General features: G+C 36.3%; 3 protein-coding genes and 1 long non-coding RNA gene across 4 annotated transcripts in view; 3 read left to right on the forward strand and 1 right to left on the reverse strand.

The window, feature by feature from the left end:
- Positions 1 to 2,307: 2,307 nt before the first annotated feature.
- Positions 2,308 to 8,382, forward strand: LOC117158052 (uncharacterized). The gene is made up of 3 exons (XR_004464348.2): positions 2,308 to 2,540; positions 4,137 to 4,243; positions 4,742 to 8,382. It is a non-coding gene; the product is annotated as an uncharacterized LOC117158052 (long non-coding RNA).
- A 418-nt stretch (positions 8,383 to 8,800) lies between these two features.
- LOC117157933 (dTTP/UTP pyrophosphatase) lies at positions 8,801 to 10,179 on the forward strand. Its single transcript, XM_033336288.2, has 4 exons — positions 8,801 to 9,183; positions 9,427 to 9,668; positions 9,746 to 9,892; positions 9,974 to 10,179. The coding sequence occupies exons 1-4, from the start codon at positions 9,094 to 9,096 to the stop codon at positions 10,110 to 10,112; spliced, it is 618 nt and encodes a 205-aa protein (XP_033192179.1). The 5' UTR covers positions 8,801 to 9,093; the 3' UTR covers positions 10,113 to 10,179.
- A 424-nt stretch (positions 10,180 to 10,603) lies between these two features.
- Positions 10,604 to 13,205, forward strand: Fis1 (Mitochondrial fission 1 protein). The gene is made up of 4 exons (XM_033336289.2): positions 10,604 to 10,854; positions 11,311 to 11,520; positions 11,601 to 11,706; positions 12,491 to 13,205. Exons 1-4 carry the CDS (start codon positions 10,810 to 10,812, stop codon positions 12,580 to 12,582), a joined length of 453 nt encoding a protein of 150 aa, XP_033192180.1. The 5' UTR covers positions 10,604 to 10,809; the 3' UTR covers positions 12,583 to 13,205.
- Positions 13,206 to 13,506: 301 nt separating this feature from the next.
- The window catches only part of LOC117157932 (uncharacterized), a 282,010-nt gene continuing 268,176 nt past the window's right edge, over positions 13,507 to 27,340 (reverse strand). The window contains exons 5-6 of the mRNA XM_033336287.2: positions 23,845 to 25,514; positions 13,507 to 23,781 (exon numbers count right to left, since the gene is read on the reverse strand). Of these exons, the coding sequence (XP_033192178.1) occupies positions 23,211 to 23,781; positions 23,845 to 25,514 (2,241 nt within the window). The 3' untranslated portion in view covers positions 13,507 to 23,210. The remainder of the gene's footprint in view (positions 23,782 to 23,844; positions 25,515 to 27,340) is intronic.

Genomic DNA, 27,340 nt, shown 5'->3' on the forward strand with positions numbered 1-27,340 from the left:
CCGCGATATTGGAATATCGGTGTTCTAATGCAACGGTCTTTTGCTTAACCCTGACATTTGCGGCGTAAGTTACAATCGGCGATAATGCATCGACGACTATTTGAACGTAATTTTCATAAATTCGCCAATAATCGTTTTTCTTGCCTCATCAAGTAGATACGATAATAATTACAAATACTTTTTCCTTTAATAGAATCGTAACTTTTCTTGCTTTATAAGTTGCCAAATACAAATCTTCCTTCTTTCTCTATGCGAAGTGAAAATTACATCTAACACAACAATATTTTCTAAATAATATCAAGCAAATTTGGATAAACGTAGCCGAATTATTTATTTGTTTGTTAATCGAAAATATACTAACTGATAGAAGATCGATTACGCTTGGATAATGAGAAATTTACCTAATATCGTTAAAAACTGTAATATCGCTTTTAATTATGCTTTTAATAGAGATTGATTTCCCTTCAAGAATCACGGTGATTAACGGCATTAATTTAAGTAAACAACGTTCGTAGTTAAAAAATTACAACTTTACTCTTATCTTAAAAATAGCCGCATGTTATCTTAGATCAAAGTCCCCACCCGCATGTTATTAAGATGTAATTTCACGTATTCTGTGCATCGGTTTTTTTTTTCGTCGCCTTGAATAGCACGAGTAATCTGTATGATGCTTCTTCGATTTCTTGTTACGTGATAGATTTGATCTCGTAATGATTAACCGCAACGGATTTTTATTAGTCTTCGTTTCCTGCGGCAGGCATGAACATATCTACATGGCAGTACGCCACGAAACAAGAGAAAGGTACATACACACTAGATATATTGTTTTGTGAACATGAAAATTAATGGTTCGACCATCGATTCGTAACTTAATTATTAGAATTCGCATGAATCCAAGTATAACGAACCGAATTGTCGGTTCCATGGATATATGTAAACGTGGTGAATATGGTATGATCGTACGAATGCCCTGTTTGATTGGGAATTGTAGCGAATTCTTAATAAAAGAAATTCACTTTGTAGACACCTTTTTCATTCGTGTAATCTTTTACTTTGTTAATTATTTGCATAGAAATGAAACGTGGGACGGAACATTGAGAACAATGTAAAATATTACGTGTTTGATGACGTCGTAGTAATACCACATTTTTTATGTACATATAAAATCCGATTTTATGTTCAATATTGTATTATTAGGCGATTAAATTGAACGATGTAAAGTTTATTAGCTTTTGCGTCATAATTTAAAGAATAAATTCTAATACGAGATTAACTAACTGTTTTATTTATATCGTTAGCAATCATCGACGACTTCGCATTATGAATCACTGTTATATCGTTCAGTGATTCGAGGATCGACTCTCGCGACAAAGGCGCATTTTACTTGTATCCGCTTTCGTATCTCTTATCTCGACATGTAAAACCATCTTACCTCGTACAGGCATTTTATATGGGTAATTAACATGCTCGGATAATGCTAATAACGTGTATATAAATATTGTAATATATATTTTCAAAATCGTTGGTAAATAGATTTGAGCAATTATCGTGTTTATTTTATTATCATTCGATGGATATTTCGCTAACATACTTCAGATTTAGAAAACAAGCACGAAATAAATTATAAAATAAAGAGGAGAAATTATCATGCGCTATTTAACTACAGACAATTTGTTTAATATTTTCAAATGGTAATAGTTTATTATGTAAGTACATTGAGATTTTCTTAATCTGCGTATACGTGAAACTTCGCCGCTATGCTGTTGTTTAAAAATCTTTGAATACAAGTTGCTAAAAATATCATACAAAACTTTAAATAATGAAAACAATAAAACAAATTATATCTTCCATTTCTATTGCTCGTATCTTTCCTGTTTTAATTAAATCGGGAACGATCGCAGCTACCAAAGTTGTTCGTTAAATTGTTCGATAGAGTCAACGATCAATCACTTTCATTTCTCGTTAGATACATGTTTCGCTGATATCTTACACACTTGTCTTCGTCGTACAACTTTATGCTTTTAAAAATTCAACGCGCGATCAACGTTGATCGCATAAGGTCAAAACGGGAGCATTCGTTACATAATTTGTCACTGAAATATGTACGGTACGAAATCATCGCGTGGAGGTTTTCGGTGAAATTCATTTGTGACGTTAATGCTGATCGGAGATCTTGATTTGTTATTAATGTTCGGCTCGAATGTACCAGCCTTTCTCGTAGGATTCCACGGCCATATACCGACATTTACATCGTGTCATTCATGTGGCGCGACACGACGTCCTACACTATACAGTGTAGTCGTACAGTATGCACGATCCTTTGGAAAACAATCTGCTTCCACGAACTAGGGAAATCGTGTACGCTTAATAAATGTAACAAGTTCATCTATTCAGCTGTTAGACGCAACTAGGTTCCTGGAATGTATACGTCTTTTGAGTGGAAATCATCGGAGCGACAAACGAGGACGCGCAATACCGTGCGCTACTGTTCAGGATGAAAAGCGAAATTAGCTCGCCTCATAAGCAATACGATTTTTACGGTATGTACATATATTAAGTGCAAATAAACAATTAATCCTTGAAAATCGAGAAGCTTCGCTGTTAATACATCTCACTTGCGTTATAGAAAACAAAAGAAACGGAAACGCATGAAGAATTTCTTATATTTCGGTACATTTTATTTATCACGACTGTAACTTGGAATAATATTTTGCATTATATTATATTACATTATTATAATGCCAGTCACTAATCAGATAATATTAATCACTATCCAGATCAGCAATTGCCGATCGTTAAGAGTTAATAGCTATTTGTATTGGTATTATCTTATCGTTTTAAATTCAGTTCTAAAAACAAGAGCGTTACTTATGGGATGACCTAATAGAATGGTAGGACCTTTTCCTTGAATCGTTGGAGAAACAAATGGGAACGAAGGGTAGACAGAGTATATCTGTTTGAAGATTGAAATGCCAGTGTTTTCAGTCCTTCGCGGCGGTCGACCGCTGCTTTGAAACTAGTCGAACCGCAATTCCGTTTCACGTCAGCCGAGCTTCTTCTTTCTTTTTAATGACAACTGAAAGGTCAGAAAAATACTCGCTATTGTGACAGAAGGTGTGTCATGTAGATGCTCGGGAAGTCTGCGAATGCGCCTTTGATGTTCGACCTATCTATCCATCTATCAGAAACAATGGTGATAATGTGAAACGTATTTATTTATTCATTTAATCTTGAAATTTTCGGAAGAATCATAGTACATTAGATATATAGAATACATGTACACGTATATTTAATATCACAATTATCGGGATCGTAAAAGTAAAGAAATTAGTCAATAAATATTTGGCGGTTATCTTAGTTGCGAATGCAAAGAAGTTAATGAATATTAAGAAAGAAAGAGAGGAAATATACGTGATATCATTGATGATGAAACTCAGGTACAAAGAGGAGGCGCGGGCCGTTGACGCATAAGCGAGGGAAGATTCTTCTATCTAACAACCCTAGAAAGATTAGGTTACCAACTACGACGAAAAGAAGGCTGATGCTGCTTAAGTTACATGTTATAGAGGAAAAGGCAGTAATAAATTTATGTGTGACGCTTAATATCTCGTGACTCTGAATATTTTCGACAATAGGTAACTTGTATCGCAATAATTCGTTGCAACAAATCATTCGTGATTTCAATTTTTGCGCTCCTTTTTCATTAATTCCCATCGGTCTGCTGCCGATGACAGTCAAAAGAAGCAACATCCATCGATTGGATGATCCGCTCAAAGGCTCTTTGGTCACAGTAGCGTTTAACAATCAGAGTTAGACTAATTAAAAGTCATAATGTGCTTTGAAATGTTAGGTCACGTAGAAAGGGAAGTGGTGAATTCTTTCAATTCGTTTCATATAACAAAATTATAACAGATATAGCAAGCGTATGCAGCACCTCTGTAAACGAATATTTTTAAACAAATAATTATTTTTCAAATCCATTTTACATCACTTCGTAATTATTTTGTAATATTACCCAATCATATGACTACAGAATTTCTTTAATGGCTATATTACATTCTTCGCTTGGAGATATTTTAATCCATCTTCCCGTATTCGAAAAGTGCAATTTACATTCCATTTCTATTTCAAAGTAGGTATCGATCAAGCGCAACTGCCTAACGAGACTGTACACGCAAGTATGGACAAATCATGCAGCTGTCTATAGCCTGTAGAGTCAGCTGAGAGAAGATGAGACGATCAGGTAAGTTATATACGAATAGATCTTTCGTATACATCATGCAAGTACTAGTATCGACGGATAGGAGCGGATTAATAACAATTATTTCTTATAATACTTTCGTTAATCTCTGTTTGAACAAAATGCCATTAACTAATAACTATAAATCCGCAAATAATTCTCGGCTTATGGTAGATTTAATTATTTTTATTTCGTTTCGTTTATTTAAATTCATTCTGTGCGATGTATTTCGAAAGATTATCTCGTTACACTTTATAAAGTATATCTAAAAATTATTAGTAAAATAGATACAACATATCGTTTATTTGTTCTCCTTCGTTCGTAACGTTACGGATACATTGTATGTATATACGTTAATTAGCACCTTGTTCGTCCTACGTTAATTCTTACATCGTTAAACTTTAAACCAATAATTTTCGGACACAAGTATTTTATATATACGTTTTCCATACAAAATTAGGAGATACTTTAATTGATATACGAAAAAATTCCATTCCTCAGTTCCGTTAAAAAAATTTGACGTCCTTCAAATATTTGAAACGCCTCCACTTCCGGAGCAAACATACCTACACTGCGTAATCCATCATTTGGAAGAAAGAAGTTATTAATACACAGTTTTCATATTGAAAATATGAAATATTGAACATAACATTATACATAACATTACATACATAACATAACATAACATTATACATAACATTACATACATAACATAACATAACATTACACATAACATAACATAAGATTATACATATGAAATATTGTACATATTAAAAATAACTTAAAAATTATAATTCTGATGAACTACTATATATGTGTAAACTATAACTCTCCGGAACTATCTACGGTATCAAATTCTACTGGAAAACTTATACGAAAATAAAAAACGACGCAATAGTATCCAACCTAACAAAGTGATTTTATTATCCGCGAGGTATAATCGCGGTACAGAAAAAAAAAGGATCACCGTGTTCCGGGATCGAATTCCGTCTGAATACGCCCCTGTTCGCAGGCGTATTAGCTGTAATGCTAAACGCAGACACCTCGAGGCATGACGTAGCGCCCCATAGAAACGGCTACGTGCCATAGTGTCATAATGCGCGTCCTTTGAAGCCACTTTTCGAGTTGCGTAATCACATTTAATAACGACAGCCTGGCGATTACCGCTGCATCTCGACTCACCAGCCACGATTTTACCTGATTTTACCATACGACGCCTTAAGGCTTAAGGGATGTCGGGAAGGTGAATCTTTACTGCTTCAACGTCGAATTAAATAATCATAAATTGCTACGAAAAAGCACGTTTCAAAATGTGCTGACCGATGTCAGTAACTCACAGACGGGATGAGCAGTAAGCGAATTCGTAGTAACGATTAAACAAACGAGCAATTAATGAAACGAGCAATGAAATTTTTGAGAATCACCTTTTTAGGTAATAACGAGATTTTTGTACAATTATTTTGAAAAAAGTTAATTTTGCTTCGATAAAATTATCTTTTTCCACGATTGAACTAGTATCATCAGCGAAGTTTTACAAGTGACAAGGTATAAATTAGCAATGCTGATAAATTTGCTTATATAATAGTAACTTTCGTAATAAAATATGCGAAATTCTACGAATGAATTTTACGAATTGCAAGTTGATTGTCGACGTAAAATTGCCGTACAATCGACGATAGAATGGCGATCGATGGAAGAAAAAATTAATAATTTTAGAGATAAAACATTTAATAACTTTAGTCTAAGCGTAGGACGATGTCTAAATGTGAAGAGATAAAACGAGAGGAGAAGAAGAGCAATAAGACCAACACAAGTTGTTGCAAATTTGTATCAATAGAATTCGTTATTTGTATTCGATAACGTTCCAAACTCGATATATATAATACTGTTATGTAATGTCCAATGCAGAAATGCGGTGCAGCATGGTGATAATTAATTACTCAAACGATTTTTACGATATCCACGCAATGTTTCATCATACGCGTAGAAATAGAGGTTGACCTATACCAGTAATTTCACTTATTAGCTAATTCACTAATTTCACCACATTTAGTATACGACTTCGCAAATCCGCCAAACTGGACGAGCCAGAACATCTCACTTTCTTTTCCAATTGTCGGCTCAAGGATTGCATACCACATACTTATGATGCAATTCTTGTCATCGTTTCATAGTTTTTAACCAAAATTGTCTCATTTAACTTAATTTTCCTATTAACCTTGATTATATGGTAAGGAACAACTTCAGGATACGGATGAGGCAAATTCAGACTCGGCAGAGATAAGAAGGATATGTAAAGTTAGTGAAAGTACGAGAAGACGCTTCGTGCTTATTAACGTAATTTATTTCTCCGTGGGACCGAGAATACTTTCATAATTTTTAATTTTCATAATATCTTACGATCATTGGTCATTCATTGGAAGTTCCAATATTCAGAAAATAAATATATGAAAAAGGAAAAAAAGAAAGCGACATGTACCTATCATATTTTCTTGTTCCTTTCTCCTTCTCTTTTAATATACATATATTTGGTTGTATTGCAGTATATTAGTATCATATGATATATATTAGTATATATCTTATATAGATATAGGTATAGATCCTATATCTTATTGTTACGCGTTTCCTTAACTAAAAGTAATAAAGAACAAAAGGATTCTAAAGGTTCTTCGTTTTGTTCCTTTTTTTTCAAAGATTTACCTCAGATTTGATTATTAGGAGCTACTAAGTTTCACTGTTTTTACAAAAATTGCAACAAATTTCCTCTTACTGAAGAATGTTCCCCGCTGTCCTAAGATCTTTGTTTCCATTTACAATTCCGTAAAGAGGCAAACGTATGAAGTAACAATAGCGTACATCATCTACGTTTATCTTGGCATTCTGTCTATGAATACTCTTTAATAACTGGTTTTTAATATCCTGCTCGTCATAGTCTTTGATTATGTAGATCTTCAGATAACCAATGTTGTTTTCATGAAATCATCTTCGAGAATTCCGGGTAATTTGCATCTTCAGCTGCAATCAATACGTTTCCGCAGATTTCAATTTCTTTGAAATTATAGTAGTCTTTATGCAAAGAAAGTACATATTTTAATCGGTTCGAATCTTTTCCGTAAACTATATAACTGAAAGTTTCTTAATGACTTCAAATTCAACAGCAATATGATTCTAGACAGAATTAAGTACGCAAGTAATTTATTCACAATGAACTCAATTTTATGATATTATCTCAAGTACGGTCAATCAAATGTCGCCATGAAATGTCCATTGTACAATAAAAATCATAATGAAATAAAATAACACAACAGATAAGCATCACAGATGCTGTTAGAAGTAAGGCTAATTATAAGAATCGTGACAACCCCCCTCCCCCCTCCCACCACTCAAAAAATCGTTTTGAATTAATTAATGTAACTGTTAAGATCGTTGCACCGTCGAAACAATGCGAGGTATGGCGAAAAAATGCCACGAAATCTTTGTTCAGTTGGAAGGCTACGGCGTAAAGATGGGTCAACCTTTCGCCTTGCGATTATGTAAGACCTCGGACTGACTGACCTTTAGGTTCGTTCATGGCATGCGGCATTTACGTAATTTACCGATTACGATGTATTAGAATCTTCTGTGTCTAGAAAATAGTTCTCCTTCCCGCTCTAATATTTTTAAGCTGCGCTATATATTCACCCTATTCCCCTTTTACTTACCCTTTACGCCTTTAATCGTCTTCTCTTTTGTCATCCACATTCAATTATCATCCCAACTTCTAGATGATTCCATTAAAACACGTAGGCTTAACACTACGTGTACTCGATGTTAGTTTTAAAAAAATTCCATCCATTTTTTATGACAGTATATTTGATTTACAAATTAAGTATGTAACACTGAAAATACGTCTTATGATAGCAAGTAATAAAAAGGTATAGTAAGGTATAAAAGACTAAGTTTGAACGATATGAACCGTCCGCTTATCCTCCACTTCGCTTTCTCGTAACAGCCGTTAATGAATATCACGAGTGCGTGTTGCCATGCCCGTCGCTTTTACGCACTTTTAGTCGATTTTAATTTCATCGAACTGACAAAACGGTTACACGATATCTTGTTATATGCCACCTCGTTTGTATTTCTGAAATTGTTTTAATGCAACCGACGATTTTGTGTACTTTTATTTATTTATGTAGATATATGTTTAATTAAACATATGTTCCTCCAATTATTACTGATTAAATTTCAAATTTCCAATAGGAATATAATTTTTTATAAACATAGTCTACTTAGTAATAAATAATATATTTTTATTTTTCTATGAATGCTATAAATATATATATATATATATAAATACTACTAAACCAAACTTAGATAAGTGATAGACGTAATCTCTGTAATCATATTAAAATAGATAAAGAAATAAAGATCTTAAAATCGAAAATTAAATCTGATTTGTTACAGTGAAAAATAAAATGTTCCTTTCAACTCAAAATGCCAAATAGTTTCCTATGGAGTATTAAACTCGTTAGCAGAAAACTTCGTAACTAGCGACATCTGGAAACATTGTATTTATCTTATCATGTAACAATAATGTGACAGCATTGACTAATTGTAAGGACAGTTCTGTACGTCTGTAATCTGTGAGTTGTACCTCGTCGGTTGACCCATACAATGATAGGCCTATGTATTCTGTATTCTGTACCTTATGAGTGATTATATAATCATCTTGATTGAATAATAAATTAATTTGTATTCTTAAAAATGATAAAAAGATATAGATAGAAAGATTACATAGGAAACCTTAATATTGAACTTTTGCAAGACTTTATTCCTAAAGCTACTTCATTAATGCAATCTGAAAAGAAAAAATAATGTTTGAACAAGTAGTGCAAGTCTTGACAGCAGGTAGAGTTGTATTAGCCAGTGGATCTCCTAGACGATATGAAATAATGAAGCAATTGGTAACTTCTTTATAACATTCATAAACACAGTTACTATAATATCAGAAAATATTTATGTATTATTGTAACCTTAGTAAATGACATAATAACCTATTTAAAAAAGCAAACTTTACATAAGTCTAATTTGTCATAAGCCTTAATATACATATAATTAAATATTACTAATTTGCGACAGTACTATAACTATACTAATATAACTATACTAGTACTGTAGTACATGGATATATCTATTTTGTATGTTAGGGTATAAATATAGAAGTAGTATCATCTACGTATGATGAAAATTTAGATAGATCGGCATATAAAAATTCTGGTGACTATGTACAAGACTTGGCAAAATATAAAGTGCAAGAAGTATATGATAGATTAAAGGAAGATGTAACACCACCTTCCTTAATAATTGGTGCAGATACTTTGGTTACAATGGGTGATGTCATTTATGGTAAACCAAAGAATAACTTACATGCATTTGAAATGTTATCAAGGTAAAATATAACTATATATTACTTTATACATAAGTAATATTAACGTCAACTTAATTTAAGTAAAAATATGATTTTAGTTTAGCAAATAAGGAACACATAGTTTATACCGGAGTATGTTTAAAAACGCCAAAGAAAGAAGTCAATTTTTATGAATCTACAAAAGTAAAATTTGGTGACATATCGGAAGAACAGATATGGGCATATATAAAATCAGGGGAACCACTGTGAGTAAAATATTTCATCTTTTTGTAAATGTTATAATCTTAATAATGTGAAAATATTGCTAATTATTTCTTTTTTTGCAGAGATAAAGCTGGAGGTTACGGCGTACAAGGTCTTGGCGGTTGTTTAATTGAAAAAATAGACGGTGATTTTTATACAGTAATGGGCTTGCCATTGTATTCATTGACAAAACGATTAAATGAAATGTTTGGTAATAACTAACATGAAAAAATATATATTGTTAATGAACTACGAGTAATTGATTTCATAATAAATGTTTGAAAAACAGGATAGTTTGTGTTATTTGTATCTTCTTTCGCTCAGTCTTCCATTTCCTTACTTATATTAATTTTAACACAAAATATACATTAGGATTTTATCTGCTGCAGCAGCGTATATTTCTTTTTATATCATTTTTTATTTTTTACATGAAACATTTTTTACATATAACTTATGAAAAATAGATTAATTTATTTATTTTTAAATCAATTGTTAATATTTTTGAGTTACCACCACAGCGCATGATTAAACGAACTTTTTCTTTCCTTTATTTTAAGATTAAACATATACTTATTGTGTTAAGCGAAAAGTTGTATTTTTTAATCTAGAGACGTTTGGTTTAGTTTGGCACTGCCAACATCATAAAATCAAAATGATTTTGTTAAAAGAACAAAGTCCAATATACATGTATATCTTTATGGTCGTTTAAACCATACATATAATGGCGCCTTGCTATTCTTACCAATAAGTAGTGACTGTAAGTAGAAGCGCATATGTGAACTTGCTTGTTTCTTTGCCTTTGACAGCTCAATTGCCGGACCGAAGTTGGTAGTTTTGTAATGAGTTCTTTGCTTTTAAGGTAGAATTTAGAACAGGATAAATTGTTTTTCGTAGTTTTCTTGCGAATTTGTATTAGAAGATGGAGGACGTTCTTGAAGAGGTTGTTTCTTCTGATGATTTAAAGGTACACTCTTTTAATAACGAATACACGAAAACCATTCTTACTTGTCGACTCCTTAATGTTTCAATCACATATTTTAAATATATAATAAGTAATATAATAATATATAATTAATGTATGTAGTATGAAATATTTTTAAATATTTGATTATTAAATTTGCAAAATAAAATTTCCATTTGCTTATACTGTAAAATAACACTGAATGTGTCTATATAGCAATAAAGGTTATGCGATTTCTATTCATTTTTCTTTTGATATAAAATTATGGTAGGCTTTCTAAGGAATTTTGCAATTATATTTAATACATAATGTCTTTGTACGAAGCTTGTAATAAGTCTATATATTAAGCTCTAATCAAAATAAAATGACAACATTATTCATCGGTTACTCATACTTCAGAGATACACAAAAGTATTACATCATAAACCGAGAGATTAAAAAATGATTTTTCTGTTTCAGAAATTTGAACGTATATATAACGAACAATTACGTTCATCTGTTATAACACAAAAAGCACAATTTGAATATGCTTGGTGTCTTGTTAGAAGCAAATATCCTGCAGACATCAGAAAGGGAATAATGTTATTGGAAGATTTATATTGCAATCATAACGATAGTGAGAAACGAGATTGTCTCTATTATTTAGCTATTGGAAATGCTAGAATAAAGGTATGGACTTTTACGAGCCTGCTGAAATTTTTCAAAATAAACAGCACTGTTTAATTAGTATTTATTTATTTTCTTTATAGGAATATACGAAAGCTTTAGCATATGTCAGATCGTTTCTTCAAGTTGAACCCGGAAATCAACAAGTACAACATCTGGAAACATTGATCAAGAAAAAAATGGAAAAAGGTTTCTTTTTTATAAATTATTATTGCTTTAGACAGATAAAGTTTGTTATTCGTTTGATGCTTCGTCGTCAGTTTGATGCTTTTACAGTCAGCATGTAGTATAAATCAATCATTTTATCTTTATTTTTTACAATAGTAATACTTTCATGGGTTAGTAGTTATTACATTTCCTTTAGTCAAAGTTAACTGATATTAATTTCATTTAATATCTTATACCTGTAAATAACTTAGATGTTATATCATGAATGAATCAAAAAGTCTGCACATTACTAACATGATAATTTCATTATGTTCTCTATACTAGGAAAGTACAAATGCTCTGTACCTGTGTATATATGTATACATGTTTATATTAAATGATATAGAAATTGCATTTTGCATATCTTTGATCTGAATTATTTTAATGAAACGAATAAAGAACGGACTTGCGTACTTCTAAAATGATAGCAGTATTTATCACATAGGTCTTAATACAATTTTATTAGGAGTATTCATTTCACACTGTTGACCTTTCCTTATTAATATAATTATATTAGCTCTTCGTGTTAATACTAGAAAATTGTGTTTGCTACTCTTTCTGTGTGTATATTTTACATGTTTAATAAAAGTAGTATTATATATGAAATTTTTTCAATACCTTTACAGTATTCAACTTGTGTTTGTTTCATATACTTTAATTCTAGTCACAAGCATATCTTTTTCTTTATGGCATTTTGTAATATGAATGAAGCAAAAAAGACAAAAATGTTAATTTTTAAATTATTACGAGGATTTTTTTTTTACAGAAGGTCTATACGGTATGGCCATTGCAGGAGGGGTTATTATCGGTATTGCAAGTATTCTCGGCCTCAGCTTTGCTATGGTCAAAAGAAACTAATTTATTCACGTGAAAAAGCTTATGACTATTGTGTGATATGAAATAGTTACTTTGTACAATGTGTTATATACAATTTGTTAATTAATATCACCAAAGATTTTATTTAAAAAAAAAGAGACAGGACAATAGAAATAGTCTTGTGTTGAAATTAAGTAAACTGCAATGCGATTCGTAATGTAGAATGTCAAATTTATTTTTACAGAAAAGCAAATAATACGTCATATAAGCAATACACGGTAATAAATATATATGTGTATTATTTTTTAGATTTTCGTAAACTCAATTACACTCTCTCATGTATCATAAAATCATATGTATCCTCTTTTTAGATTGTCAAAAATAATTTTTTAATAATATATACGTTAATTTATAAAAGAAAGACATTCCGAATGTTTCGTGTTTTGTTCTGTGTTTAGTTGTTTATAAATAAGATATATATATGTATCAATGATTTAAAGATTTATTTAATTTAAATCCACGTACGTCAAAAAAATATATTTATGCCGAAACCGCAGTGCAGATAAACGTAGCTTTTGTATATAAAAATAAAAGTATTGTATTGTCTTATTTATGTGTATTGTTACTTAAATCTTTGATGAAATAAATATATTACGTCTATATTACATCTTATGTTCACTGATCTATATTCCATAACTATGCCCAATGCCTACATTATGCCTTAAATATTTAAATAAATATTGTATTATTTGTATAATACGATCAACATATTCTCACACATGAGACACATCACAAACTATATGCCAATTTTTCTACAATATATGTTTGTTAATAAATTTAATAGGTTTAAAACGGATCAATCTAACACTTTAACGATCTCATTTTATTAATCCGATGTATGGAGCGAGTATATTTGAGAAAATATATAAAATAGGGGAATAGATATCGGAAAGAAAATTATACGGATTGTCTTTTTATATGTAGATTTATTGATGACTTCTTAATATCCGTTGATAAAGTTGTTTATGTACAAAATAACGCTGAGATATTCCTATAATATTATTATATTTAGTGACCTATGTTATGGCCCAAGGGACTCGCTAAAACCACTTTCTCCCCGTTTGGTTTTACGAGTTTGCACGTTCGCTTAATTTTTACGCCAAAATATGGAGCGCCGCTACTATTTTTCTCGAGCACCGTCGTGTTTCCCTCGGCCTCCTCTTTATTTTGTCTTTTCACGACACATATTTACATGTTTGACGGTGTTGAGCCGCGGCAAAAGCGGTGAAGAGGAAGCTGGTGGAACCGGGACTGCACTCACGTTTTTATTATATACTTCAATAAAGATTCAATAAGTAGGAGAAAATTGTATCGTATAGGCGATGAATAATTTTTATACGTACTATTTTCGGTAGTGTATTTACATACGGGGTGGAGAGGGCTCTGACTGCCGCCCACGGTAGCGAAAAATATGTATATGTATGCAAATATTATATTGCGCGATATGATATAATTTTCGTTTGGTACGTTCGAAAAGAAATATAAAATTTGGTAATTTTTTGTAAAAGTAAATACATAAATAGTGAAAAAATTAGGTGGCAGTGTGAACGATCGAAGCGACCAGTTGGCTGTGAAAAAGACAATGTACGTATAAAGTTTGAAGTGCTATCCGTGGGTTACATCGGTGGTCCTCCAAAAAGGTGATCTTCTTCAGTGAGTTTCGCGATGACGAAGCCGCAGAAGACGATCCCCATTTTTCGAGAATCCAGATTGCCTCGATATTACTTAGCATAGGAATTAATTATTCAAGTAGAATTAGCAGCTTGAAAATACTTTAAGCAGTTTTTTTTAAAGGATGCATATTGCTTTCTCAATAAGGCTCCGCTATGCTTTACACGAATGTACAGTGTGTCCGCGTGCATGTTAGATTTCGTTTGCCGGCTGATCCTCTAACGCGTTTCCTCGCTCCTTCCTTCCCATGTTGACAGTTTCGTGAAGCCTCGCGAGTCCTTTAGTCTTTTCTGTTTGAAATTGGAAACGATTCAGAGTGCACGTGGTCGAAGAATTGGGATGGACATCGAAGTCAGCCGCTACTGCATAGATAAACTAGCGAGAGTTCTTACTTGTTCCAGTGTATTATATCTTCCTTTAATTCTATTAATTGCGGTTTTAATGATAATACCATCTTCGTGTATAAAAAGTACTTACGAATGTTTATACGAAGATGTACTTGAAGAAATCTTGCTAAATATAGTCAAAATTTATCTATTTACGTATTAAAAAAAAAAAAAAAAAGAGAGAGAGAAGAAAGGAAAAAGAATTTGGTATTTGGTGGAAATATTGTCACCGATCGTGATTTTTAAAAAATGGTCGGTAATAAAATACATTGATATAATCCTGTCTTACGATTTTTTAAAAGCTACTTAAGTCAACTTTAGCTATTCGCTGTTTCAACACCATGTTAGATATAAAATATGGATAAATTATCGTCAAATTATAATTCAAAGTACATTCTGTTTCAAATATTATATTATCTGCGTTTGTTGAATCGGAATCATAATGCGTAGGATAGTTAAAGAAACTTGGGAACCAGTCAGAACTCCAGCTTGTCTCTCGTACGCGAAAGGAACGTGAATAAATCGTGTGCATAGATACGAGTTTACGCGCCATTCAACTTAGCACGATAGTATCGAATAGATCGTACGTTATAAACATAAATGGATCTCGTACAAGTAAAACGATAGGCCTTACAAACTATCGGCATTAAATTTTGTACAATAATTTAATATTTCTGAGATGATTAACTTACTCGATCTTGCTCTTTACACCACTCTCGCCGAATCGTCGTCTATTCGTCTTTATTTTTCAACACGTGTCGATTGACTAGCAACACGATACGATACGACGCAATTCGTTTACGTAATTATTTCTTCTTTCTGCTTAACACAACAGCCATATCCTAAAATATACAATTTTCTTCGCCCATTTTTTTCTTTTTTTTTTTTATCATGATAGAGTAATACTCTGTTTTTCTACATATTTCCCCGTCTATCTACGACATTTGACCCGACATTTACAATATATTTAATTACAATCGGACATTCTACTTAGGGTTCTTCCAATGCATTCGCAGATTCGATCGTGGAAAACACAGGTGAACAGTGTCAAGGAATGAAATTCAGACATCGATTCCCTGTGTTTTCTTACATTCGCTCTCAGGGCGTCACACCTATGCGCCCGCAAACTCTTGCGTTGCTTAAAAAATAAGATCTGATATATTTAATGCTGGCTTACCACTACATTAATTTTTGAGTTACTTGAATTCGATCCCGACCATTCCGTCGGAATACATTGGATAGGATATCAGCAGTTTCTCCCTCGTACAGAACAGACGTTAGGGACGTTTTGCGAACACGTTTCGTCATTTCTTCCACGCCTGTTACGCGATCTTTGCGAAGAAATTTCACGAATTTATGAGCGAATTTTTACTATATTTTCGATAACGGAGACGATCGATAAGATTCACATTCGCGATTCTATACGTTTCACACGACATATCGCGCTCAAACGAATTTCAGTACGTAGATAAATGTTAGATAATAATGCGCTCGACATATAGAAAAGAACGTTCGAGATAAATATTATTCCGCTAACGTGATGTAGACATATATATCCGATATTAGGTATAAAGGGAAAATGATTACGAATCAGGTAAAAAACAACGGTTTAACACGCTCACAGATCATGTCTCGGATTCAAATCGGCATGGAGTTCTTCGCAATGCGTATGCAAAATTTTGTACGAAAGGAAGATATAATTTTATGACGTAAGATTATAATTTGGCGAACAGTGGCATCGACAATGGAAATTGATCAACGGTGGACGTGTTCATGCCGATTTCTCGATACGATACTCTTTTACCGGTGTTAGCGAACTTCAACCACTGAAAAGCTACGCGCGATAAGATTTGTGCGAGTATTTTGGAAAGCGTCCAACTTACGAAACTAGATGCATCGTTACTCACGGTTGATCGCTTTTATATGGATCTAACGGGTATGACGATCCATTTGACAGTTCGAACGCGAATCACCTTCGATTTGCTGTTTTTCGTATTTAATCTCTTGATTTGTCAGACGAGAATCGACAATGAATAACGAGAAACAGTCGACGCTCGAGATTCTGTTTACGTTCGAATGACAATGGCGATTCGATTTCGCGTTAAAATTATTTCTAAAATGTCGCGGAACGATGATTCTTATGAACACAGAGGGTGTCGGATATTCCGGTTAAGTGGCAGTACAGTGATGATACAAAATTGAAAGCGAACGGAGCAAAACGATATAACTTGCAGTTTTTCGTGTAAACTTCATTTATCTTTATTGTTGCTTCAACTAAAAATGCTATTTTCCCGTTAGGATATAACGGAAGGAAATTTTTGTAAAATCTTAAATATCAAAGGCTCTTGCCTCGAGATAAAATTTATATCTACTTTTGTGTGTGCACGTGTAAAGGCGATCTGTACTCGATTGGCACGGATTCCAGATTAAGTACGAAAATTAAAATACGAACGTTTCTACAAAAAAAAAAAAAAAAAAAAAAAAAAAATAGTTTCTTAAAGTACGCATGTCCGCATAATAGATGCTTATGAATATTTTATTACAGATATTAGGTTGCTTCGTAAAATATGCCGCAACTTTGATTACTTATTCCGTTTTCAATTATCTCTTAACCACTTGTTGAAAACACGTCTTGATCGAGGTTTTGTATACGCATATCTTTTTCTTTTATATTTCTATCGTCCGTTCCGTCTTAATAAAATAAAGTTTTAAGATGCTCAATATTTCCGGAGACACATTAGCATTTAATTGCTGATTTATAACAGCGAACAACTGATCATAACGCTTCTCGAGACATCGATCGAACATATTTTTGAAGAAATAGTCGAAATTTTAATAATTACGTTGGAGATTTAAATGGTTACGTTAAAAGAAATATATATTGCAACAAAAAAAATACCAATTTATTATAAGATAAAAAATTTTAATTAGAATAAATAAATTAGTAGGTAAAAAAATATAGAATAGTACGAAAGACTGGTAATCTACGAAACGTATGTTTCGAATACGTTGGTAAATTGCAATGGCACTCGATTTCTAGTATCATATTTAAATTTATAATTTAAAGGATCACGCAAGAGAATCGAAGCCGATTAATTTGATAAATGTTTGTTCTAGCATAATAGAACGAAGTATATGACATATACGTTCGTTTTACAAAATACAAAATTTAATATATCCGTTACTTAATCTCGATTATTCGAGAATATAGAATTATCGCCTGATAATTTAATCCATGCGCTTAATTCAATTGTCTTCGGTTGTAGAAGCGAAACGTTTGTAATTTTAGATTATTAGTTCAACGAGATCTATGGGATAACTTTTTCAATTGCTTAATCATTTTTACCATTTTGTCGCAAGTTAAAGCAAATGGATACCGGTCGCGATTAAACGAAATATGAAACGTATCAGGTACTCATATCGGTGAGCAATTTTTTCTCTCTCGTGTACAGAATTGGGAATCCTTTAACAGTCATCGATTTAACGTTCCCAACAAACAAAATGTAAAATACTACGTACACGCGTGTTAATCCATTTTCGAGTTAATAAATGTTTTTCACTGACGTTTATGAATGAAAACTTTCCCAAACACGATAGTGCGATCGAAACGGATGGGTCAGACTGACATGTACCGGATAGATACTGAATTTTTAAAAGCTACTTGTTGCGAACACAGATACTATACTGACATATTCTGTCGGACAAAGTTTGTTCAATTCTGAATGAAGCGTTGAATGCTGAACTGTTTGAATTGCTCTTTGCATTTACCAGCATCGACGCAGCTGATTGTACCGCGCGCCTATCGCTGTATTATCGCTATCCGATTACGGATTTTCGACGAATGCTCGATGATTCCTAAAACGAAATTATTAAATATCGTGAATTTAGAGTGACACGTCCGAAGAAGTAAAGTTCTTTCAAAATGTCCGTTTGAAGTAAAAAAATCTTAAATAGGGAATTTGCACGCGCGTTTTCCCGCATGAAAACCAGCGATTAGGAAACGCGCACAGGACTTTCTCGTTCTTCTTCGAAACAATAACTGGCGAATGGCTGCTCGAAACCTATTCCGGAATCGAAGCTCGTTCAAAGGCCTGAACTGGAATTTAGCTTCTCCACGGTTGGGATCCGCGCGCGAGAGCCGATTCAAGGTGCAGTCACCTTTCTCGACCGGGGTGACCGTGGAATTCCACAGGGTACACTCGGCCGGAAAAATAATCTCGTCGCGCGAGCTTCTCATCTTTTCCAACCGAGCTCCGCCGAGTTGCAGCGCGATACACATGCGCAAAACCGCGTACAATGTGCAATCAACTAGACCAGCTAAACCGGCTAAATATATCTTTTGTACGATTTCTATGTTCTTTCACGCTACCCATGTTATTATAACGAGATTTTAAGTAATTTCACTCTCGACGAGCCCGTCTATCGGTTGTAAATGTCAGTATAGCGTTTTTGCGTTCCATAACGTAAAATTCATTCATTGCATGTATCTTATCATAAATTTGCCTTTCTGTGTTTTCGTAAGAGAGGAAATGTGTTTTTTAACGTCAGCAACTGACATTGTTGACACGAATTATTAATTTTAGTATACGAGCGTCGGCCAAAAAGTTTGCTCGCTTACTTTAGAGAGCATTATATATATAGTCATCGATTATTATCTCAAAGTTGGCATTTCTTTTCCGTTTTATATCCTGAATAGGAAAAAGTTTGCGTAGACTCGAACTGGATAAAGAATGTCTCGAGTATCGTGTCACCAACGAGAATGCTTAACGTTGTTGGTTGGCCGATCGAAAGAGAGATATCGTTCGTGCTGTTTGAAACAGGATTTTGATGGTATCGAGGGACGAATTTAAGACGTCTCTCAGTCACGGAACGTCGGTTACTTTCGATAACGAGCCGAACTATGGATCGTGGTTTTTCTCGTCGAAAGTTTGACTTTAGAAATTAGAACGACGTTTCTGACAACGTTCGATCGAATACCGATAAGCTGTTTTTATCGTATTGTAGTCACGTAATTGCAGTCGCGTAATTAGCAAACGGCGAGGCAGCAACAAACCCGAGACGAGGAAATACCAGTAAACTGAGTTATCCGAATGATACTCTGTACTTGACGAAGATACACTGTATTCCGACCGCGTGAAAAATGCATATACACCTGTTACAACCAAAGGAAATCTTTGTAAACGATATAGGTAATGTTATTTACAATCTCGAGATATATAATATCGCAGATATTCTTTTATACTTTTCAGTTTGATTCTAAAAACCAGCGGACGAACGAACGTGTCCGAAAAGAAATCGGGAGCTATTCGAATATCGTTAGCTTACGATCGTTTTTCAATGCCTGTGGCTCTGTCTCACCGCGGCCTATCATTGTTCACGATATTCCGTATCTACACGGAACCAATAATTTTGCATCGAGATACCGAACACCCTACACCTTTAATGTCCACCTATGTCCCAGTGGGATAAAAACGACCGCCAGCTATTCTGAAATGTACACGGTTCTGAATAACAACGGAAAAGTCTGCTCGAGCTTCGATCGCTATCGAGTTGGCGGTGAAACGATCGCGGTTAAAGTACGAGTACACGTAAATCGTAAAATACGTTTCAATACGTTGATAAGTTTTTGCTTCTAGTCGGTTAACAGCTGGCCGGGCGACCAGAATCGTGTATAGGTATCGTGTCTTGCCAATCGATTTTCACGACGGGTACAGCATTGCACGACAACCGAAATTTCTAGCTTTATCGTAAAATTCTTTACACTCTGAGGTATTTCCTTGCCTTTTTCCCTTTCTCCTCTTTTTTTTCTGGTCGTCGCAGTGAAATAGTGAGTTTAAAAAGCAAAAGTTTAGCAGCCAGGGAAGCTTACAGGCTGTCGAGACACTTTGATTAGCGATACAGCAGCTTCGAACGGTTATCTTTATAGCAGGAATTTCGACGTTGGCAATGATATACGTATCTGCATCGACGAGACGCTACAAATTAATTCTTAAATTTTAACGATCGAAGAGCTACGACTTGTACGGTTCGCTGAACTATGTCACGCGTCTACATATTCACGCTTCGTTTGGAAAATAAAATTCGCTCCATTAAAATATACTATATATAGTTACGATTCTACGTCGAACGAGAATACATCTCTTACGATACACATTTTATTCTCCACAAATGAAAGCGTCTTCTAATAGTTCGATTTGTTAATGCAGCCATTGTTCGATGCCAGAAAATCGAAGGATCTTTCGATGAACGTTCGACAGCACACGTGTAGCTTTAGCTATCAACTAGAACGTCGACTCGTTGTTGAACCGGAGCGAGGTTGAAACGAATAAGCGAAATGTACGTTCTATCGAATGAAACGCATGGAAATTAACATAGAAATTTCTTCTGTTCTGCAGTTCAAACTTTTCTTTAGAAGTAGAGAATAGAATAATAACGGTAGTACGAGTCAAAGACACACGGACTTAAATAGAAAATTGTTTCAAGCGCTTGTTTTAAGTACAATTGGATGGCGATCCGAAAGAGCGTGAGACAGTGTTGTCGTCCTGAATAGTTGAAGCCTAAGTTCACGATCAAGTTCCAGTTTCACGAAAGTTCCTTCCGGTCCAAGAAAGTTCGTTATACATTTATGTTCCAGATTCGCGAAGGAGAATATTCCAGTCGAGCGATTATTCTCGGTAGTCAACTTCGTCCAAGTTACTTTCGATCTTGAAGGTTCCTTTGATTTCATCACGTAGGTTGTGAACTTGAGACCGTCCTTTGTTGTGATATTTCACGGTTTAGGTATAATTAAGCGGTCGACTTTTTATTATATCTGAAAGTACACGAGCACATGCAGCGGAGTTTCGTGCGAGCGTTCATTTATTACGAATCGTACTCAGAAAATAGGTGTTCTATTACAAATTCGTACATTTTTTCTTTGTACACGACTAAATTTAAAAAATATCTTTACAATAATTTACAAGGTTAATCAGCTCGACTCTTCTGGGAGAAAAAATGTACAAATCTCAAGGAAATGTAAAAAAGCAGTCGGTTGTTTCCTTAAATAATACAGAAAATACAAAGATAGATATAAAGTTATCTAAAACCACGCCAATAAATACGAAATATATGATACATACGTATAACGTATGATACCAGCCGGGCATATACGATACAACGAATGATCGAAACGCTTAGTAGAGCATTCCGAATACGACTCGGCGTCTTTCTTCTCAAGTTATTCGCTTTCTAAGGCGCTTGAAAATTCACCGCGATTCTCACCATGAGCGCGGTATGATTCCCGAAATGATTTCGTCGGATCGTTCGCGAGCGACAGCGACGAGAAGGGAGCGTAACCGACGAGTCTCGTTTCTTTGGATTTCGATTCGGTTGTTTCGCTCTACGAACTTTTCAGAATTACGTTTACAAACGAGGTGCTTTTACGGTTCGAACATTGGCACGTTCGTCGAACGTCGTTCTCAGCAAGTTCGTCTGGAACTTTCATCTTCCTTCAACCTTCTTCTCTTCTGCTTTCGCCTTTACGAATTCTTCGCGAAAGATCTTCAAAGTCATCGATGTGTCGAACATGCGATTTTCTTTCTGTTCACGACGAAGACGACCGTTCTATAGTTGCGCGTAAAACCATTGCGGTAACGTACACTGAACTCGTCTTCCGTCGGTCTTTTCGACACAGTTCTTCACGGACGTTTCACACGCGCGCGTTTCAATCTGATCCATCTTGCCTCGTAGAGTCGGTTTCCTTTTACCGTGAAGTCCTTGGAGCGCTCTTAGAGTCACTGAACTATCGTGAGGCGAACGTAACGTCCACGTCTAACCAAACGTATCGATACCTTCTGATAATTCTCGATAGCCGGTCGGCCTTTCTTCCTATCGACCAATTTTCTTCGGCATCGTGACGTTTTCATTATCGACTCTCTCGTTTGATTCGCATGCGCGATTAATCCTTCTTTCTCTTCTTATTTCCATCGGATATACTCTTGTTCTTCGTATTCCTGACGCGAAGCATCGTTTCCGTTAAAATAACTCGCGTATCTTTCTATACGTTCCTTTCGGTTGTTCTTTGCAGCAAAAATTGGAGATTTCTCGTTGAGCCGTTACAACGACACGGTACAATCGACGTTCAGAGAAACTGCATCGACCAAAACGTTGTAATTTGATTGAAATTGGTGTTGGCCGATCCCAGCGAAGACTGGCAGACAGGTGATTGGAATGTACCGGTATCGGTTAATTACTTGTCGATATTGTTCACCGATGTCCGTCGTAATCAGTCTTCGATTTGATTTAGTCGTGAGTTGGCCAATTCCATCGCGATTGCATCGATATCGTTTGCTGGCTAACGCTTCGATGCATCTTTGCCTCTTCGACCGTATCACGTGCGTGCGCGAAAATCGGACGGAGACGCGTAAACTGCGGTCTATTTGAATCTCGTTCACCCGCCAGATAGTCTCTATTCGACGTTCGAATTCAGTCTTCGATTCAATTCGCTCGGCCTATCCGCGCTCTGGCCTTCTCCGAAACGAGTTCACCTTGTTCCCGTTTTCGTGCTGCGTATCTTTACGCTCGATAAGTTCCTATTTCGCCCATGTCCAGCCCGTCGCGTATCTCCATCTCCATCTGAAGATCTCGGTGCTTGTCGGACCGATGAGGGACGGATTGCAGGCCTACGTCCCGATCGCGACTCCTCTCGCGAGCCGACGATCTGTCTTTCTCGCGTGGGAAATGATGGAACTGATGAGTCGCGTGGCCGTTCATAGGCAGGGTAGGGTAGGAAGATTGGCTGCAGGACGATTGGTGTCTGGAAGGAAGGGGCGGAGGCGCACGATGGTGTCCGGGTATACCGTTTTGAAGCCTCGAGTCGTTCTGCGTTCTTTCCGAGGAGCTGTCGGTGTCGCGAGGTGGCAGATGGGGCGGTTGCGGCGTGCGGCGTAAAGAGTGATTGGAGTAATGTAACCTGGCGCCGGTCGACGAGCAATTATCGCCGGCGACGCTCAATGGCGTGGAGCCGTCCTCTATAGCGGCGGCAGCACGATGTCCGGACGTGCCGGAATTGGGCAGCGTTCCCGGACGGCGCATTTGACGCGCCGTCTCCCCGTCGATGTAGGTGAAGCCTTCAGCGAGAGTAGTGCTGCCATGGGGCAAGAACCACACACCGCCGGTTCCAGGGCTCGCCGCCCGAAGTTCTAGCTACAGTTCCGTTACAGGTATAGGTTTAATACCCGCCGCTATCTGCGAATGCTGTTGCTGTTGTTGTTGTTGTTGCTGTTGTTGCAGCTGCTGCTGTTGAAGATGGTGATGGTGATGATGAGAAGGGATCTGTTGCGACTGAGGTTGATGATGATGGTGGTGATGGTGAGTGGACGCGGATCTGACCATGTACTCGTCCTCGGAGAAAGTTTTTTGATACTCGTGTTCCTTGCGGGAAATGCCGCGATTCTTCCATTTGTAGTCCTTCAAGGCGTCCCTGACGTGTCTACGACATCTGTAGTAGAGGATCAGAGCCAAGCCGGTGAGCAAGGCAAGGCCAGCGACGCTTAAAGTCGCTAACAATGCTTGTTTCCGGGGATCGGAGAAGGCGCAGCCTAGTTCGTCAGGTGTCATACCCTTGATGGGTTTCCCTTTTGATTCAGGAGGTTCCGCGCATAATACCGGACTAGAGTTTCTCGGGACGAGAACCTCGGCTAGCCAGAGCAAGCTACAATCGCAGACCAAGGGATTCTCGCTTAAATCCAGTCGACGCAGTTCGTTCCAGGCTACCAAAGACTCTGAGAAGCCGGTGAACGCGTTGTCACGTAGCATTAAATGCCTCAAGTTGGGTAAACCGGCCAGAGAACCGTCCTCCATTGTAGTCAACCGTTTGTTGCTGTTCAACACCAGGGTCTCTAAATTGGCGTTGTCCGAGAATGCACCCCGTTCGACGGTGATTAACAATTTCGCCGCGGATATATCCAGCTTCTTCAACTTGGATAGACCTTGAAAGGCACCGGATCTCAGAGTCGTGAAGAAGTTTTGACCCAAGGTGAGTTCTTCGAGGCGAGGCAGAACCGCCAACTGTTTCGTCGGTACTTCTCGTAACTTGTTTCCATCCAGTTCCAACGTACGCAAAGCGTTTAAGCCTCGAAAAGCACCGTCGCTGATGTTATCTAAACCAGCACCGGTAATATCCAGCACGGTCAACTGTTCCAATCCCTTGAACGCGTCATCCGGAAGCGACGAGAAGGCGTTCCAACCTATATGCAACTCAGCCAAGGCGTTCAACGGCGCGAGAGCTGGCGACGGGATGGTTCTCAACTGATTATCGTCCAGATGCAACACTCTCAGCGTACCCAATTTTTGAAAAGCTCCTGGCTCTACCTTCGATATGCGATTCTTTCCCAAGTCTAGTTCCTCCAACTTTGATAACGAGGCAAACAGACCGTTCTTCAGACTTTCCAAGTAGTTGTCCCGTAGATTCAGTACCGTCAGAGATTTCAAACCTTGAAACGTCTTCTCGGTCAACGCTGAGATCTTGTTGTGTCTGAGATGAAGCTCCACCAGTTGCTTTTGCGCGTCGAAACTCCCGTTGGGAATGGTAAACAGGTGATTGCTCGATAGATCGACGTTTTTCAGGTCCCCGTAGAATTGAAACGCCGCCGCGTCCACTATCTTTATCCGATTTTCCTTCAACACTATCCGCTGGATACTCGGGTTCAGGGCGATCGGTATGACGTCCAAATTCGCGCCTATACAGGATACCACGAGGTTGTCGTCGTCGCAGATGCAGCCGTTTGGACAGATCGCAGCCGTTCCGAGCGCGAACGTGACAGCCAGGACGAGCAGGTGCAACAGCGTAGCCGATACGGTCACACGGCAGCGTGGCGTCTGCGAACGATAAACAAGAAACTTTTTATTAAGTAGGTTCACTGACTACGGCTTATCGTCGAACGTGATTTAATTTAATTTATCGTCGAGTTTTCTACCAAGACTTGGTCAAACTATCGTAGACCCGCGATCATCGACTACCGTGATCGACGCAAACGAGCAAAGTTATCTTTGCTTCGGTTTAAGTTTAGTAGATCAACTTCTATACGTTATGCCTTCCACTTATTCCTTCGTACGGAGTTATTCGTTTTTCGACTATACAGGCCAGCCTGAACATAATTACGAAGATCACGGATATTTTTTGATCCATCCAATCCTATCGGAACTTGAAATCTATTTCGAAAGATTGGAAGTTTCTCAGAGAGGATAACGCGTAGTAGAAACGAATCCTAGAGAAGATTCGTCCGAAAAGCTAGGTGGGTTGGGTTCAACCGCGATGAACGTCCCGTGAAATTAGGCTCGCTGTTCTGCGTACGTATGTTAATCTGTACATGAAATGCGCGGAAAACACGAGAGGGCTTGCTTTTAACGGTGCTGTACGATTGCGACGTGTCAGCCGCATTTAAGGCTAAAAACGGGTGCGTCATTAGGAAAGGATTATACGCTCGCAATACCGAACTTACTTGCGAGGTCACCGCGGCACTCGACTCCATTACTCATTTCCCATTTCAGCCGTATCACGAGATTCAGCCGCCATTTAATAAATCGAGGTCCTCGAACGTGCTCTGATATTATTTATTTGAGCATTTCTGCATACTTGCTGGCAGCACGCACGTGTTTCGTGTGCAAATCTTTAGCGGCGTGTGTGCTGAATAAATCGACGGCACGCTCGCAGATGCCGAGTATGATTAGGCGACGTTGTAATTTCATGAAAATATCGCCGAGACTCATAACCTAAGTGACCATATTCGACCTCTTTGTTATCGTTTCTAATCAAATGTAATATGCAAATGTCATCGCTTTTTGGTTTTTATTTAACGAGCCTTGCTAGCGTTATTCGATTGTTGGTTGGTGTCGGTTAAATTTGATCATGATTTTTATAAAAATAAAATATCATAAATTCGATTGATTTACCGGGATCGTGGGTCTACTATCCACATCTACCCTATCCCTATCTATCGTGGGCTCCATGCGTAAATAAATCATGCAAATGCGTAAATAACGTAACGTAATTCTAACGAGATATAATTAACGAAAAATTTATCGCTGCTTGTGACTTGTATTATTTCCAAACACGTGATATCCGTAACGTTACAAACACACGTTTATCGCAATACGTATAACTTCCTTTCAATATTTTCAATTTAACACGGACCGAATTGCTTCTATTCGTGTATTATTTACTGTTCAGCAATCAGTCGACCGTATTCCATGATTCAACATGATTAAAATTAATACCATACTTGTAACTACAATTATAACATAAAGTAATATAATATCGGTAAAATGTATCATATTCGTAAACATTTTTAGGTGTTAAATAAAGGACATAAAAGAGATGGGAACATTTCGAAATAATTAATTTCAGTACTGTTTTCTGTGCTACGAGTTTTAAAAAAAGCAGCGCAGTAGCAGCTACGAGTCGAGAGCAACTCGTTAATTTAGAAACAGAGCTTCCCTCTTTCATTAAAAAAAAAAAAGTAAATGGAAAATAACGCTCTGGATTTATATTCATATAAATAAAGCGCTAAACGTATTGGCTCTCAAATTCGAAAGAAGCTCTTCGAACGGCTGACTTTTCGTATTCTGACGCGATCGAAAGTTGCACGGGATCGAACTCGCAAAATGGACACAAGTTTTGATTACTTTAAGACCGGTAGACAGCT

The sequence above is a fragment of the Bombus vancouverensis genome, chromosome 6 (genome assembly GCF_051014615.1).
Source record: "Bombus vancouverensis nearcticus chromosome 6, iyBomVanc1_principal, whole genome shotgun sequence".
Classification (NCBI taxonomy): Eukaryota; Metazoa; Arthropoda; class Insecta; order Hymenoptera; family Apidae; genus Bombus; species Bombus vancouverensis.

What these genes read in the sequence shown, in the direction of transcription:
- LOC117157933 (XM_033336288.2), top strand. Translation starts at nt 9,094, where the DNA reads ATGTTTGAACAAGTAGTGCAAGTCTTGACAGCAGGTAGAGTTGTATTA. An exon ending in GCATTTGAAATGTTATCAAG is followed by an intron (nt 9,669 to 9,745) that starts GTAAAATATAAC and finishes ATATGATTTTAG; the next exon opens with TTTAGCAAATAAGGAACACA. An exon ending in ATAAAATCAGGGGAACCACT is followed by an intron (nt 9,893 to 9,973) that starts GTGAGTAAAATA and finishes CTTTTTTTGCAG; the next exon opens with AGATAAAGCTGGAGGTTACG.
- Fis1 (XM_033336289.2), top strand. Translation starts at nt 10,810, where the DNA reads ATGGAGGACGTTCTTGAAGAGGTTGTTTCTTCTGATGATTTAAAG. An exon ending in TTTCTTCTGATGATTTAAAG is followed by an intron (nt 10,855 to 11,310) that starts GTACACTCTTTT and finishes TTTCTGTTTCAG; the next exon opens with AAATTTGAACGTATATATAA. An exon ending in CAAGAAAAAAATGGAAAAAG is followed by an intron (nt 11,707 to 12,490) that starts GTTTCTTTTTTA and finishes TTTTTTTTACAG; the next exon opens with AAGGTCTATACGGTATGGCC.